Below are 15,874 nucleotides of genomic sequence, written 5' to 3' on the forward strand. Positions count from 1 at the left end.
TTGGTCAGGTTGACCACCCTCTTGAGATTATGTGGATGTTTCTTCATACTCCTCCTGAGTAGAAGATGAAGGATTTTCATCGGAGTGCTTTTGATCGTACTCAGCTCCGGAGAGGTTTTGGGAGTCAGACATTTTCTTAAGAGTTTTTGAAGGATCTGGGATTTTTGAGAGAGAGAGAGATTTGAATGCCAAGAATTTTGAATGTAAAAAGATCTAAGTGGGAATTCTTCCACTATTTATAGAGGTGCGAATTGATCCTATTCGTTGAACTAGTCGTTTTACCTCGAGATGATCAACCGACAGAGATTCTGGCATTTATGCCACGTTCGGCGCATGGGTTTTCTAATTATTGCTTACGTTATCCTAGGTGGCCATTAATACGTGTGCTAGCATTTCATGTTTCAAATGGGTTTTACTCAGCATTAAGAATATCAAACGTTTGAGATTCTGAGTAGTCAGTTTTACGTAGGATAGTTGTTTGTGGGACTAGTAACTTAGCTTAGGATAATCACACAGCATGTATGTCTACTCAGCATAGGGTGATTTCATGTCATTTTTAACTCAGCATGCAACAGTTACTAATTTATCACAAATCACTCAGCATGGTAATCACTCAACATTCAATAAAGCACATAGAATTATTGAAGAGGATTAGACATACCGATAGCTTCCTTTAATATGTTAAATTGCTCACGAGCCAAGGGCTTCGTAAAGATATCCGCAAGCTGTTCATTTGTTGATACATAGGTCAGCTTGATCTCACATTTGAGTACATGATCTCTAATGAAGTGATGTCTTATGCTGACATGCTTCATCCTGCTGTGTTGGATTGGATTCTTAGATAAGTCAATTGCACTCTTGTTGTCACATTTTACCGCTATTGTTTCTGTTTTGACACCATAATCCTCAAGCTGTTGCTTAATCCATAGGACTTGGGCCACACAGCTTCCAGCAGCAACATACTCAACTTCAGTTGTAGACAAGGCTACTGATTACTGCTTCTTACTAAACCACGAAACCAGACAGCTTCCTAGGAATTGACATCCTCTTGAAGTGCTTTTTCGTTCTAGCTTATCTCGTCCATAGTCAGCATCAGTATATCCAATCAGTGTGAAGTCACTTGTATTTGGATACCATAAACCTGCATTAACTGAGCTCTGCAAATATCTGAAAATTCTTTTTACAGCTATTAAGTGAGATTCCCTGGGGTCAGCTTGATATCTTGCGCAATAACATACTGAGTACTGAATGTCGGGTCTATGATGCGCCTCCCGTAAAGGAGACTCACTAAGGGATAAGTGTACCCCGTCGTTATCAAGTAATAAATCTGGAAAGTCCAGGTATCGAATCCACAGGACTTATTTACCACAAGTATCGAATTACTTGGTCTCAGGTGTTATCTAGGCTTTGTGGGTTTTGAGTTTGTTTGTTTAAGTTAATCTACTCCTAGGTTGAATTACGCTACTCCTAGCTAAGTTATACTAGTTCTAACTAAGTTATTCTATGCCTAATTAAGTTAAACTACTCCTAGGTGATCTTTCACTAATGCAATTACTCGAAGGAACATGGTATGAACGATAATAATGAAGTTAGGTTATTAGGTCTATTGATTAAAAACCTAATCTAAGTCACTTGTATTCAAGGCGATTAACCCTACTTACCCTCCTGAAGTTCCTAGTGCGTGATTCCCTTGTAAGGCTGAAACTTGGTCTAAGGCTCAACAATTTGGGCTTAATCAACTAAGAGGTCGTCAATCTCCTAGGCTCTGACTAGGTTAGATTCAGCTCACAATATGTGCCTACTAGATTTTCGGGCTTTTGAATGAGTTAAACCAATTGAATAAAGCGTAAGACAAAGATTAAACGAATAAGCATAGAACAGAATAAGAGCTAAAATATTATTAAAGATGAAGAATAATGTCACAGGATACAATTAGCCTAGGATTCATAGATTGTATCAAAGAGTACAAACAAAGAAAGGTAAAAGGAGATACGAAAATCCCTTTCAAGGAACCTGTCTACTCTGCAATCGGCTTCCTAGGTCTTAAGGACGAACCTTGAATATTCCTACACCTAAAGGGGAAATTAAAGGGGAAAGCTAAAGTAATTTACAATTAATGAAAGATGATAATTTACATTGGAAAAATCCTATTTATAGGCGTGGTTTGGGCCTTTTTGATGACCTATTTCGTGTCCTTATGCAGGTAGGAAGTCGTGGGGCCGGTCGTGGAGTCATGGGGGCGGAATTGGTCTTTTTGACCAATTCCCGCAGGTCTGCTCGGCGAGCAGGCACTGCTCGTCGCGAGCACGCGAGCTGCTCGCCCGAGCAGGCCTCTAAGGGCCTGCTCAGCTGGCCTACGAAGGCTAGCTCGGCGAGCTGGCCTAAATAGGCCAGTTCGTCGAGCAGTCTTGCCCGATACGCCCCCACGCGGTCGCCGAATGCCAAAAATTGCGTCTTTCGCTCGAACTTATCCCTGCGCATGCACAAAAACTCCAGATAACATTAGTCCAAAGGCTAAATGGACCCGCCAATCGCTTATTTTGAGCAAACGCTTCATTCGGTGCGACTTTTGGCAGATCAATTAGCTTCAAAAGATAACGGAATTATAATACGCATGCCATTTTGGCCGTATTTGCCTAAATTGATCATAAAACGAGCCTAAACAACGAAAAGTAAATAAAACGTTTCCAATTTCTAACTAACTCACACAAAAGTATTTAAATGCGAGAATTGCTCGCTTATTAACTAAATAACGCTAAAACCCGTCCTAAAACCGTACCCAAAGATAGGGGTTTTTGACCCCTATCAAACCTCCTCGCACTTAAAACTTTACTTGTCCCCAAGTAATCTAAAAAACTAAACCCGCAATCACAAGCAAGCTAGAAAACCTCCCGGTTTGACTAGGTGCTTGACACAATTTCGAGCATCTGTAATTACATGCATTTGGAAATACAAAGTAGAGACACGATATCCAAAAGCCGCATTTCAATTATCATAGGTCATATGTTTTAAGAAAAAGGACACATGTTCAATTAAACGAGCTTGAGGAGATCGCTAAGTAAAACACCTCACCATAGGTAGTTCACTCATTTCACACAATTTTGGTGGCTAAAGTGTTTACTCTCGGCTTATGTTCTTGCTTAGGATTACGTTGATTTTGCACGTTCATCCGAGTTCCTCTACTATGCTATATGACTCCGATGATATCAAAAACAGCCTCGAATTGGTGTTGTAATGTGGTTAGAGGGTTAAAGGTACAACAAGGGGTTAATAGTTCTAGCGCTTGAAAAACAAAGTTCGAATGGCTTTAGCAAATATGAAGTGACTGAGCTTTTTATTCATTCATTATTCTCTTTTTAGGATGTTTTCTTGAGACGTTTTGATTTTAAGAACTGGGGAATGAAGTTCTCCCCTTTTTGTTCGTCTCTTTTCTTTTCTTTTCTTTTTTCTTTTTCTCTTTTTTTTTGGGATAGTGATGCTCATTCACTTCTCAGCCTTTTGGCTTGCTACTATGATACCATAAACAAAGATAAAGCGCTAGAAACGACAAAGGCTCGATGTGAGCTTTGCAAAAAATTAGGGTTAAGTAGCAAACCAAGTGATGGTTTGCAAAAATTGGGTTAGAACGAAAGAAAAATCTATAAACTACAAAAATATAGGCTCAAGTAAGGTCTAAATGCAAACTTTAGCTCATGCTTTTACAGATACAAGGATTGTATCCTACACCTAAACTAGTTGTCATGCAATCTTAGATTCGGTTCTCAACCCTTAAGGACAAATAACGAAGTTTAGATTCGAAAGAGGTTCACGGTTTTAGGTCCTAAACATGCAAAACATAAATAACACCCGAAAAACGCTAAACTAAACTAGACACGACGCAACAAAAATTTAAAAATTTATACAATTTTTGTAAGTTTGTCTACCCCTCATCCTCACACTAAAAATATGCAATAAGTTCCAACATTGCATCACAAACCATAAAGTACAAGTGCAAAAAGTTAGGGTGGAGCAGACAACTTACTGGTCGGCCGGGGGAGGTGGCCACGACATGTTGTAGCGCTGACAGTAGTCTGCCGCTACATATTCAAGGCCCGTGAGCCTCTGGTCCATATTCTGTTCGAAGGTAGTGAACCGTTGGTCCATTTGTTGAACAGTATTGAAGGTACGAAGGTTAAGGTCTCTCATATCTGCCATCATGGTGTTAATGGCTTGGAATTAGGCCTCCGTCCCTAGCCCTTGGTGTTCCGTTTGGTCATCTGCTGCTGCAGCTTCTTCTTCCTCAGGTTCGTCGTGCTCTCCCTCTCTTTGTCGTGGTGGGTTTCTTGCCCGTTTTCTTGCCCTCCCACTTGAGCTTGCTCCTCCAGATGAGTTCCTGTTCAAAACTGAATGGAAAGTATATTTCCCTAAAAATGTGGAGTTAAGCAAGGTGGGGTGGAAACCATCTTCCTGAATGTCCAAATCTTTGTATTGGTTATCAAGGAAGATGGTAACCAAATGTCCGAGGCCAACGGACCCGCGTGGATTGAGCAATTCTGTCTTTGAGATCTTATTGCTCTCATTTTTGCCTAACAAGTTGTGAGCCACAAACTTGTGTACAAGGTTTAACACTGGGTCTAAGAGGTGGATTGGGCTAGCAGTGCGGGAGTCAAATTCTGATAAGCCTGTTAATTGTTCCCAAGCTTTATCCTTTGTCATGGGTTCCTCAAAACCCGAGACTGCCTCTGGATGGTTATAGACTCCCATCAAGGCTGCTAACGTAGTGTCACTGAGACGATAGGGTACACCGTTCAGTCTGAAAGAATGCTTACCACACCCCACATGCAGCTCCTTTTTCAAGGTGGTCAGAAATTCTATAGTGAAATCGTAATACACTAGGGTCCTTTTTGTGGCCAGTCTATGCCACCGTGGAATTTTAGGATTTCATTGAAATCCTTTTCCAGACCTATAGATGCTAGATATTTGTAGTCAACAATGATTAGAGTGGCAAGTTCTTGCCTAGAAAACCAATGATACAACAACCCCTCTCTCTCATCGACCAGTCCAAAAGGTGGGTTATACTTAGCTTGCAAAGCGTCACTGAATTCGATGTCAGAGTCGGCTTCATTGTCAACCGTGATCTTGGCCTTGCCTTTCCTTCCCATAGTGCCTGAGAGATAGACCAAACGGACTAGTTAGAATTTCTTCACAAACATAAACATAAACCCCCAAATAACCAATAAATAGGTAAAACCATAGTTTAGAAACTTAGGGACCAAAACCATAAGCTTCCAGTCCCTAAGTAATTTACCCGTAATTCTAAATTCGTGCAAAATTAGGGATGCCCAGTGACTAAAATGTGTTAAGAATGTGATATAGAATTCTATTGGCAAGTTTTCAACTATAAACTGAATAGTTGAACTTTGAGCTAAAATGGAGATTTTACCCAAATTGAGCAATTTCTTCAAATATTCACAAATTAAGAACAAAAATCATATTCAAACCACATATTAATCATAATGTAACTATATAATGCAAGAATATCAAGAATTAAAAGCAAATAAGAGGTTATTTGAGAAAAAGGATAAAAAATCCAAAACTTAGGTTTAGCCCAAATCTCAAAAATTAACACCCTAAAATAAAATCTAAAACTAGAAACATGTTAGAAATCAAACATAGGTAAGAATGCATACCTTAGTTGTTGAATTCGGGTTAGTATGGAAGATTTGGGGTTTAGGTTTGTGAAAAAGAAAAAGAGAGAAGGAAGAAGAGAATAAAAAGAAAGAAAGAAAGAAAGAAGAAGGTAAGGAAGGGGATGATGAGTCATCCCCTATCCTTATCTTTATTTTATGTATTTTTTTTTAGTTCGGGATTAAAAACCCCGAACAGCCCGTGTCAGCCGAGCAGCTGGCTCGGCCGACCAGCTCGGCGAGCAGGGGCGTTGTTTTTTAAATTTAGAGAGAATATGGGGTGCAAAACTTGACAATGTAATAAAAATACGAATTAAAAACTAACAACCAAATTTAACCAAAACAAAAAGAAAAGAAAAATGCTGAAATAACTGTTCAAGCTTTGAATTTAAACCGAGGAGAACTCGATTTCTCCCCCTTACTCAATCCTTTCTCAGGATCTTTGGATTCTTATCCGTTGTGCTTGGGAGAGAACCCTGTGGCCTTTCCTGTCTGTCCCTATTGATCTGGGCTACCTAATTGCTCAGATCCTTGCAGAAAGCTTCATTGTTGGCAAGCCTAGCCGAGATCTCCTTCAAGAGAGTAACCACCTCGTCAGATTCCTTAGGAGGTTGCATTGGCCCTTGGTTCTGCTGTTGATATGGGGGCATGCCAAGCCCCTGCTCTCTATGTTCTTGAACAAAACCGCTGGGAGGTCGAAGCACATTCTGATTTGAATTCCCGTAGGATAGGTTCGGGTGCTGAGGTCTCCTATAGTTGTTGTTGTTGTTGTTGTTGTAGGAGTTGTGGTTGTTGTGGTTGTAGTTGTTATAGTTCTGGTTGTACCTCGGTTTCCCCCCAACATAATTGACCATCTCCACCCCATCTCCAGCGAAAGGGCTCCCTGCCTGACAGTCCTTTCCATGGTGGTCGCCGCCATAGTGCACACAGGTGGGAGGTTGGCTGAATTTAGCCAACAGGACGTCCATCTTCCTACTTATATCCGCAAAACTTGGATTTTGTTCTTGTTCTTCCACAGCAAACACCCGCTGCCTTGTGGGGCCAGCGAGTTTCTCCTTTTGCCACTGCACGCTCTTCCTAGCCAGCTCGTTAATCATGTCATACGCCTTTGTTGCTGTCTTCCTAAACAAATCTCCACCCGTTGCGGAGTCTACAATAGCCCTGTTGGTGGGTGTCAATCTGTGATAGAAGACGCTCACCAATTGATGCTTGGGTATGTCATGATGAGGGAACATGCGCATCATTTTTCTGAATCGGGTCTAAGATGTATGGAGCGCTTCGTGCTCAGGTTGGTGGAAGGATGTGATCTCACCCCTGAGCATTGCTGTCTTCGAGGGAGGAAAGTAGTAGGAAAAGAATTCCTTCTCCAATCCTGCCCAAGTCGTGATTGATCCGGGCTCCACTGTTCTTAGCCATTCCAAAGCTTGCCCAGTTAGAGAAAATGGGAACAACTTCAGCCTAGCAGCATCTTGGGGAACCCCATTTGTTCTCGCAGTGTCTGCGCACATTAGGAAGCGATCCAGATGATCATTCGGGCTCTCATGTGCTTCCCCTCCAAACAATCCGGTCTGTTGGATCAAGTGAATTATACCAGACTTGATTTCGTATGTATTGGCCGGAATATTCGGAGCGGCAATGCCGGACAAATGCTGGTGTCGGTGCTGTGCCAGGATCTCACTCATCAGACGAGTGTCATTTTCTGGCCCGGTGTTCTCAATGTTCCGTTCATTGTTCCGTTCATTGTCAGTCATTTTGATAGGCTCGATGATCTCATCTTGCTTCAGTTTTCCAATCTGTTTGCTCCTGCGAAGAGTACGTTCAAGTTCAGGGTTAAGAGGGACACACGGTATTCTGGCTGATCTTGTAGGCATATGCTGAGAAGAAATAAATACAAGAAATAAATGAAAGCAGAAATTTTTCCTATGAAAGAAAATTATACACATCATACAAGGTCGCACAGTTTTATACAAGTATTCTTATTGGTTTATATTGACAGATATCGATTGATGTACATGGTACAAACTAGTAGAGATAGCAAGTATGTATAAGTATGAATCAGAATATGAACAAATATAAAAATAAGAATGAACAAGTATATAAGGTATAAACAGGCACAAACAGACAAGTATAAGTACAAATATACGTTTATATAAACAAGTATAAATAAGAATAGGTATGGACAACTACGCATGTTATGAGAAAACACGGTAGATATAAACAAGTATAGAAAGGTCATATAAACTTAGGTATAAACGATTAAACAAGTATTTGTATATACAAGTATGAATATAAACAAGTGTAAATGATATAAACAAGTATAGATGATATAAACAAGGATATTTACAATGAATGCCTAAACTAACAAATCGACCTTTGGTTCGATATTGCAGAAGAAATAAATCCCCGGCAACGGAGCCAAAAACTTGATGCGCCTCCCGTAAAGGAGACTCACTACGGGATAAGTGTACCTCGTCATTATCAAGTAATAAATCTGAAAAGTCCAGGTATCGAATCCACAGGACTTATTTACCACAAGTATCGAATTACTTGGTCTCAAGTGTTATCTAGGCTTTGTGGGTTTTGAATTTGTTTGTTTAAGTTAATCTACTCCTAGGTTAAATTACGCTACTCCTAGCTAAGTTATACTAGTTCTAACTAAGTTATTCTATGCACTAGTACAGAAATGGCCTATGGCCACGGTCGTTTACCGTCATTAGCCACGGTTTCACGAGCATGGCCAAAGCGGGCGTGGCAAATGCTTGGCGTTTGGCCACGATTGTTCGACCGTGGCCAAAGGGGCATTAGAGTTGGTTTTTATAAATAATCGACTCTAATACCTTGCGTTTTTGCCACGGTTGTTTGTAATAACCAACTCTAATGCTTTGACCATTAGAGTCAGTTGTTGAAACAACCGTGGCCAATGATATGTTTTTAATTAAAAAAATAAAATAAAATATTTTGGATTGAATGGAGCTCTAATATTGAACTATAATCACATCCAACATTTACAACCCTGCACATTAGTTGAATTGTGTGGCTGCCCTAAATTAATGTCTACAAAAAAGAACTTTTTTACTTCTTAAGCTTTTTCACCACCAGCTTCATTGCACTTATACGCTTCTCCGCTTCTCCGCCTCTCCCATCCATTTCTGCAATTCCACTAGCTCCATAAGTGAACCTTCCAGCTCCTTGCTTGCCGCTTTTATTACTAACATGTTATTCCCCATCACAGACTTGAGAATTGAATACATCTCTGCTATCTTTTCGATTTCAGATATCTTCTCTCGGGTTTTGAGTGCTATATTAACAGGCACCTGCAAATTATAAGCAAGACAGGCACAGTAAGCAATAAATGGCACATATTTCCCAATTAAACAATCAGGAAATCCTCAAAATTTACAGTGTATGATATGATTCCAACCCCAAAACTTTCCAACAACCTTCCCATTTAGAGAAAAGAAGTATCCTACAAAAAGACTAGCCCTTAGATATAATTAACATGGTAATGTAAGAAATTTACATAAACCTAGAATCATTCAAAATAGAAATGCTTTATCGTTTCAACTCACTCTGGAAAAAGTTATAGCAAGCCATCCAATAATATTAGGAATAGCAGCAATCATTAGAGACTGCGAATGCAAAAAGCAAAACTCAGTAATCCAGAATTTAAAAGCAAAGGACAAAAAGATAAATCATAAGTACTGCTTGTTCTTACCCCTTTTCGTCCAATGTATTCAGCAATCTGGCCGTTTGCTATGGCCCCAACCATAGCACCCACATTCGATAATGAACCAAAGCGAATACTGAACCAGAATTAAAAAGCATTAGAAATCAAGCCCAATCAACGCAAGCTAATAGAATTAGTATCAAACACATACTGTATTATTGTATACCTCTGGCACAGTAAGTCTGAGATCCTCAGTGATGGCGGTTTGGGTTGGGGATGAGTAACTAGACTAATTAACAATCAACCAAGTTGAAAAGGAACAAAGAAGAAGGAGAGACAAGATTAATTAGCGTTATGGTGCTTTAGGCAAAACAATCAAAGAAAAAATCAATCATGCTCTCTTAAACTTGCTTGAAATTGCTTCACCTACCAATTAAAGTTAAAACCCCCAAAAAAACTGTGAATTGAAAGAAGGAGATAGTAGTACAGTGAAACCGAATTGAATAGGGCCCAAGGCGACGATCAAAACACAAGCGACAATAAAAATGGAGTTCCAACGAATAAACATAGAAGAACCCATCATACTTGATTGAGTAGAACCCATCTGGTACCAGCTACCAGTATGTAGAAAGGGTTTCCATAGATCCCCTCTGGCATCCTCAGAGTCATCCCTGAAACTCATTCTCTACAAAGAGCAGTAGAAGTTTGTATGAATAAAATGCAGGGCATGTGCATGATAAAATGAGTAAAAGAGAAAATGAAGAAGAAGAATAGAAAGAGCAATAAAAAATGGTAAGAGAAAAACGAGAACAAACATAAAATCGAACAAACATAACAACCAGTAACACACTCATCTCCATCAAAGAAAATACAATATGCATCTCAACCCAGGCAACAAAATTTAGAAATCGCAAATACCCCGAGGTCGGGAGAGAGAGAAGAGCCACAAACCTTAATCACCTATCTTTTCCCGTAGGATTCCGGCCGGTTAATTTTACCATCTCGAAAGTAAATCTCCATCTCCTTGGTCAACAAGAATTTATGTCATCGCTCTGTTACAGGTTTTAGTCGGCCTCTATCTACAACCATCTCACCAGTATCATATCACATAACATTTTGTTGGTTTCAAAAAATATCATAATAAAATTTCAGTTAGCATATGTAACTAAAATGACTTATAACAAGTTCAAGATGCTCAATAATTCTCCAATTCTGTAGCCTCTAAGCATGTCTGCTAATTACAAACGAGTTTAAACGGACATGTCTCAGCATGAAATGATGAAGACAAACAGAATGTATATTAAATATGGCAGGGAAGTTTTTTAGTTTGTTTAGCAATATGATGTGAATACAAGCCATAAAACATAAATATAATTTCCCAAATATGAAGTGAATATTGGGATAGTCACCTGAACTAGAGACCAAACAAGAAAGGTTATAAAAACTGATGGCAATTCCTGAACCTACAAAAATTAAAGGGATAATTGAATCAATGTAACCATCAATTAACCATTCAAGTTATGATGAATTAGCTAAACACCAAAGGTATTTATTTACTTAAATAAAATAAGAATTTTAGAAAGGAATAGAGTACAAACCCACCTCAGCAAGGTTACGGATAATGAACACAAAATGGGTTCTTCCACCCTATTACATAAATGGGAACAACAATCCACTTGGAACAATGCCTTACATATTGAATAATTCAAAACATAATTAGCTTAGCCTAATTAAAAACTATCCCAGATCTTATGAAAAATCAAAAGAAAAACTTACATAGGCCTCCCAGTATTACTTCCAAAAATGCAGCAATTTGTGGGATTTCAAGGACTCTAGTGTTTAAAAAGAAAAAAATCTGCAATTAGAAACAGAGATAAGATTTCATGGGATTTCAAGGTCACTTATAAATTAATACAAGCCATGCCACCAATAATTTTAGACTTAAATATCACCTAAACAAACACTTAGATGAAAAGCTCAACCAAAATTTTAGACTTAAATTTCAAGGTCATTTTTAGACTCTTCTAACTTTTCGATTGCTAATAGGAAGTAGGGACATATTCATTTAGTAGCAAATTATGGAAGCTGGAATTGGGCAGTTCACACAAAATCAAAGTGCCAAAAGCAAAAACCATACCAAATTACCTTAGGCAAGTTCTCAATGTGCACATGATTGTATCCAAAAAAACATATTCATCACCTACTGTCCACCTTCATATCATGCTAGTAATTGAGCAAAAGAATTGATGTACCATATCGTTTCTTATATTTGGAAAATATTATTGATATTAAGGAATTCAAGTATAAATTGAGCAAATATGTCCTTCACAAACTACTCTACTCTCAATTGAACACAAAATCAGTCATCTTTCCAGTCTCCAGTTCTCACATCACAAACTACTAGTATATATGAGAGAATTCAATTCTTTTGCTAACAAACATGAAACTGGGCAAAAGAAAACTCAATTGAATTGAGTTCCACCCCAAAACGAGGTATCCAAACACTTTGAATAAGTACTATGAAACACCTAAAACATCTCAACTTCTAAAGAAAGCTTTAAGAAGTATATCTCAGCAAAAATTCAAGTTATATCCTGGTAGAAGTTATGCATTTGAATAAGTAAACTAGAGCTCCAGAACAAGAATCTGCATAGCCTTATGCAGTTTATTAGTTCTTATGTCCACCAAGGTCCATTGGTCATTCAATTGAGTAAAAACTACCAACAATGTCAATAAAAGCAGGAAAATAAATTTTATAGGAAGTTACAAACTAAACCAAATTTAGGATAGCATTAATTCACTAAAGCAGTAACAAGTGTTGACATACAGAAAAATAGAATTAAAACTATATCCAACTGTTGTAAACACAAAAGCAATGATGGAAACCATCTCCCGTTGAAAGATCTCGTCCCGAGTATCATGAAAAATAGACACCAACATTTATGATTGAAGCATTGAGTTAACAGGGATAAAGAAATATCCGAAAAAACATGAGAGAAGAAGCAATGCAGATGATAAGCATAAGAAATCAAAATCCCAGCAATAGAAATCTAACCTGCCTCCGAACACGAACTCGAACTTCAAATGGTGAAAGACGAACTCGAACTCCAAGGAACGCCAAGACGAACTCAAATCCACCAAACGTACTCGAACCGATCTAATTTCAACCCAGAACACCAACAGGCACTCGAACTCCAACGAACATGGAGTATAGATTTGAGCGTCAATACAGTTTTTTAGGGCAAGAAGAAGAAGAAAGAAGCAGAGAAAGGCTCGCGCAAGATGGTTATCATCAGTTCCATAGATAACCGACTCCAATGCCCATATATGTAGCATCGGTTTTAATCAAACCGACGCCAATGTGCCTAATTATCGTCGGTTTGAAATAAACTGACCTTATTATTTGGGTCACTGGTGTCGGTTTTTATAAAAACCGACGCAATAACCCTTCAAAAACACGCGTCCATTAAAATATTATATTCAGAGTCGGTTATTAAAAATAACCGATGCTAGTAAGGCCTTATTAGAGTCAGTTATTTGAAATAACCGACTTTAATAACCATTAGCTACGGTTGTTATTAACAACCGTAGCTAATAAGGCGTGGCTATAGGTCGTTTTTGTACTAGTGATGCCTAATTAAGTTAAACTACTCCTAATTAAGTTATACTACTCCTAGGTGATCTTTCACTAATGCAATTATCCGAAGGAACATGGTATGAACGATAATAATGAAGTTAGGTTATTAGGTCTATTGATTAAAAACCTAATCTAAGTCACGTGTATTCAAGGCGATGAATCCTACTTACCCTCCTGAAGTTCCTAGTGCGTGATTCCCTTGTAAGGCCGAAACTAGGTCTAAGGCTCAGCAATTTGGGCTTAATCAACTAACAGGTCGTCAATCTCCTAGGCTCTGACTAGGTCAGATTCAGCTCATAATATGTGCCTACTAGATTTTGGGGCTTTTGAATGAGTTAAACTAATTGAATAAAGCGTAAGACAAAGATTAAACGAATAAGCATAGAACAGAATAAGAGCTAAAATATTATTAAAGATGAACAATAATGTCACAGGATACAATTAGCCTAGGATTCATAGATTGTATCAAAGAGTACAAACAAAGAAAGGTAAAAGGAGATACGAAAATCCCTTTCAAGGAACCTGTCTACTCTGCAATCGGCTTCCTAGGTCTTAAGGACGGACCTTGAATATTCCTCGAAGAACAGCTTTGAAGGAGCTTCAATGGAGGTCGATGAAGATGGAGGAGATGGAGAGGAAATTAAAGGGGAAAGCTAAAGTAATTTACAATTAATGAAAGATGATAATTTACATTGGAAAAATCCTATTTATAGCCGTGGTTCGGGCCCTTTTGATGACCTATTTCGTGTCCTTATGTAGGTAGGAAGTCGTGGGGCCGGTCGTGGAGTCGTGGGGGCGGAATTGTTCTTTTTGACCAATTCCCGCAGGTCTGCTCGCCGAGCAGGGCGAGCTACTCGGCGAGCAGGCGAGCTGCTCGGTGAGCAGGCGAGCAGGCGAGCAGGCCTACGAAGGCCAGCTCGCCGCGAGCTGGCCGCGCCAGCTTGCCCGGGCAGGCCCCTAAGGGCCTGCTCGGCGAGCTGGCCTAAATAGGCCAGTTCGTCGAGCAGTCTTGCCTGATACGCCCCCGCGCGGTCGCCGAATGCCAAAAATTGCGTCTTTCGCCCGAACTTATCCCTGCGCATGCACAAAAACTCCAGATAACATTAGTCCAAAGGCTAAATTGATCCGCCAATCGCTTATTTTGAGCAAACGCTTCATTCGGTGCGACTTTTGGCGGATCAGTTAGCTTCAAAAGATAACGGAATTATAATACGCATGCCATTTTGGCCGTATTTGCCTAAATTGATCATAAAACGAGCCTAAACAACGAAAAGTAAATAAAACGTTTCCAATTTCTAACTAACTCACACAAAAGCATTTAAATGCGAGAATTGCTCGCTTATTAACTAAATAACGCTAAAACCCGTCCTAAAACCGTACCCAAAGATAGGGGTTTTTGACCCCTATCAGTCTACTGGCAGTAAGATAAAGTAGAGAGCCTATCATACCTCGATATAACCTGCTGTCTACAGACTTACCTTTCTCGTCAGCACAAAGGACAGTATCAATACCCATTGGGGTTGATATGGGTTTACATTCCTCCATATCAAACTTCTTTAGCATTTCTTTGGCGTACTTAGACTGACTTATGAAGATGCCATTCTTACCTTGCTTGATTTGAAGTCCAAGGAAGAAGTTGAGCTCGCCCATCATGGACATTTCTGTTGGTCCCTTGTTTAGTTGCAAGTATAGTTCCAAGGGGGGGGGGGGGGGTTAGGAACTATTTAAACTTTTTTGCAATTTAGGCAGACTTCTTTTTCTAAAGAAAAAGGTTTGAACAGCGGCACTGAGTAAACAGTAAGATACTGGCTTAGTCAACAGGTGACTAGGTCAGTTTCTTAGCTTGAGTCAGGAGATAACACTTAGAGTCTATTCCTGAGCTCAGACGTTCAACGCGCAAAACTCAACTTGACCTCTTTACTTGGTCAGTTTTGATTATTTAAAGCAAGCAATATAAATAAGGAGTTAAGGTAAGAAATACTTCACTCAGCAGATTTATCCAGGTTCGGCTTCTTCTAAGCCTACGTCCTGTCCCCGGAACACGTTCCGAGATTTCAAATACTCTACTGAGCTCTTTAAAGGTAGAGCCTCAAACCTTTTACAATATCAGCAACTGAGTATGACAAGAGTACCTTCCTCTATACTTCTACTCAATCCTAATCTCTCCGCTAAGTACTTAAAACCGAGTACTCAGCCTTTCCTTTCTATCTCTAGAAATGATAAGTGTTTTGTCCGAATACAAAGATGTGCTAAGACACTTTAGACGATTAACAATCACTCTAGACTTTTACACAGATATGAGAAATATAGTGTAAGAATTTTGCTTTGCTTCTTGCTTGCAGAACTGGTAGAGGATGTCTGGGCGTCGGTCATTTCGAATTTCGAAATAACCGTTGGAGGGAAACGGCTATGTGTCGTTGTCATCCTGACTTGCTCAGAGCTATCGGCCAATCACAATCGTGTATCTTCTGTCCTCGGTCAGCTCAGCAGATGGTCTCTCCTTTTATGGTAAAGTCAACTGGACAGTATACTGTGTCGTCTGAACTTTGCCAACATAGGAAACACTTTGTCTGGAAGTTTTCCTTTGCCAGCTGCTGTCTTGTACGCTTTGTCAAGACGACTCAGCAGCTTCATTGTGAAGTTGTTCCCGAAGGTCTTCTAGATCCTTCCGTTTGCTGAGTTGCGTTTTTGTTCAAAACGGCAACGTCTTGACATACGCGGGCCGAGTGTACTAAGTTGTTTGACTTGGGCCTTGGCTTCCGTATTGGGCTTGGACCTTCCAATCCTTATGGCTTATAACATTTATAACTCAACATTGAACAAACACATTAGTAGAATAAATCAAAGCATTTAAACTTAGTGTGTTTAGAATATGTATTTTAATTATACCTAAACAATTTTGTC

The 15,874-nt window shown here is 39.4% G+C and overlaps 1 protein-coding gene across 12 annotated transcripts; it reads right to left on the reverse strand.

Annotated features, from left to right (window-relative positions):
• Positions 1 to 8,610: 8,610 nt before the first annotated feature.
• LOC136223755 (uncharacterized) lies at positions 8,611 to 12,649 on the reverse strand. Of its 12 annotated transcripts, none has more exons than XM_066011910.1 (10): positions 12,389 to 12,649; positions 11,110 to 11,188; positions 10,936 to 11,021; positions 10,743 to 10,796; positions 10,285 to 10,412; positions 9,919 to 10,018; positions 9,560 to 9,622; positions 9,382 to 9,469; positions 9,236 to 9,295; positions 8,611 to 8,980 (listed from the first exon to the last, which is right to left on the reverse strand). In XM_066011910.1, the coding sequence occupies exons 8-10, from the start codon at positions 9,433 to 9,435 to the stop codon at positions 8,777 to 8,779; spliced, it is 318 nt and encodes a 105-aa protein (XP_065867982.1). In that variant the 5' UTR covers positions 9,436 to 9,469; positions 9,560 to 9,622; positions 9,919 to 10,018; positions 10,285 to 10,412; positions 10,743 to 10,796; positions 10,936 to 11,021; positions 11,110 to 11,188; positions 12,389 to 12,649; the 3' UTR covers positions 8,611 to 8,776. The 12 variants fall into 12 exon arrangements, 11 of the variants coding, with proteins under 11 accessions (XP_065867982.1, XP_065867981.1, XP_065867979.1 ...); XM_066011909.1 differs by having other exon boundaries at positions 9,764 to 10,018; XR_010686122.1 differs by having other exon boundaries at positions 9,067 to 9,295; positions 9,560 to 10,018.
• Positions 12,650 to 15,874: the final 3,225 nt, after the last annotated feature.

This window comes from Euphorbia lathyris, chromosome 3, assembly GCF_963576675.1.
Source record: "Euphorbia lathyris chromosome 3, ddEupLath1.1, whole genome shotgun sequence".
NCBI lineage: Eukaryota > Viridiplantae > Streptophyta > Magnoliopsida > Malpighiales > Euphorbiaceae > Euphorbia > Euphorbia lathyris.

Bases quoted from the DNA above. Each gene is read 5' to 3' on its own strand.
- LOC136223755 (XM_066011911.1), bottom strand. From the start codon at position 9,435: ATGGTTGGGGCCATAGCAAACGGCCAGATTGCTGAATACATTGGACGA. The intron at 9,296-9,381 runs GTAAGAACAAGC...TTGCATTCGCAG, and splicing joins AATACATTGGACGAAAAGGG to TCTCTAATGATTGCTGCTAT. The intron at 8,981-9,235 runs GTGAGTTGAAAC...TATAATTTGCAG, and splicing joins TTGCTATAACTTTTTCCAGA to GTGCCTGTTAATATAGCACT.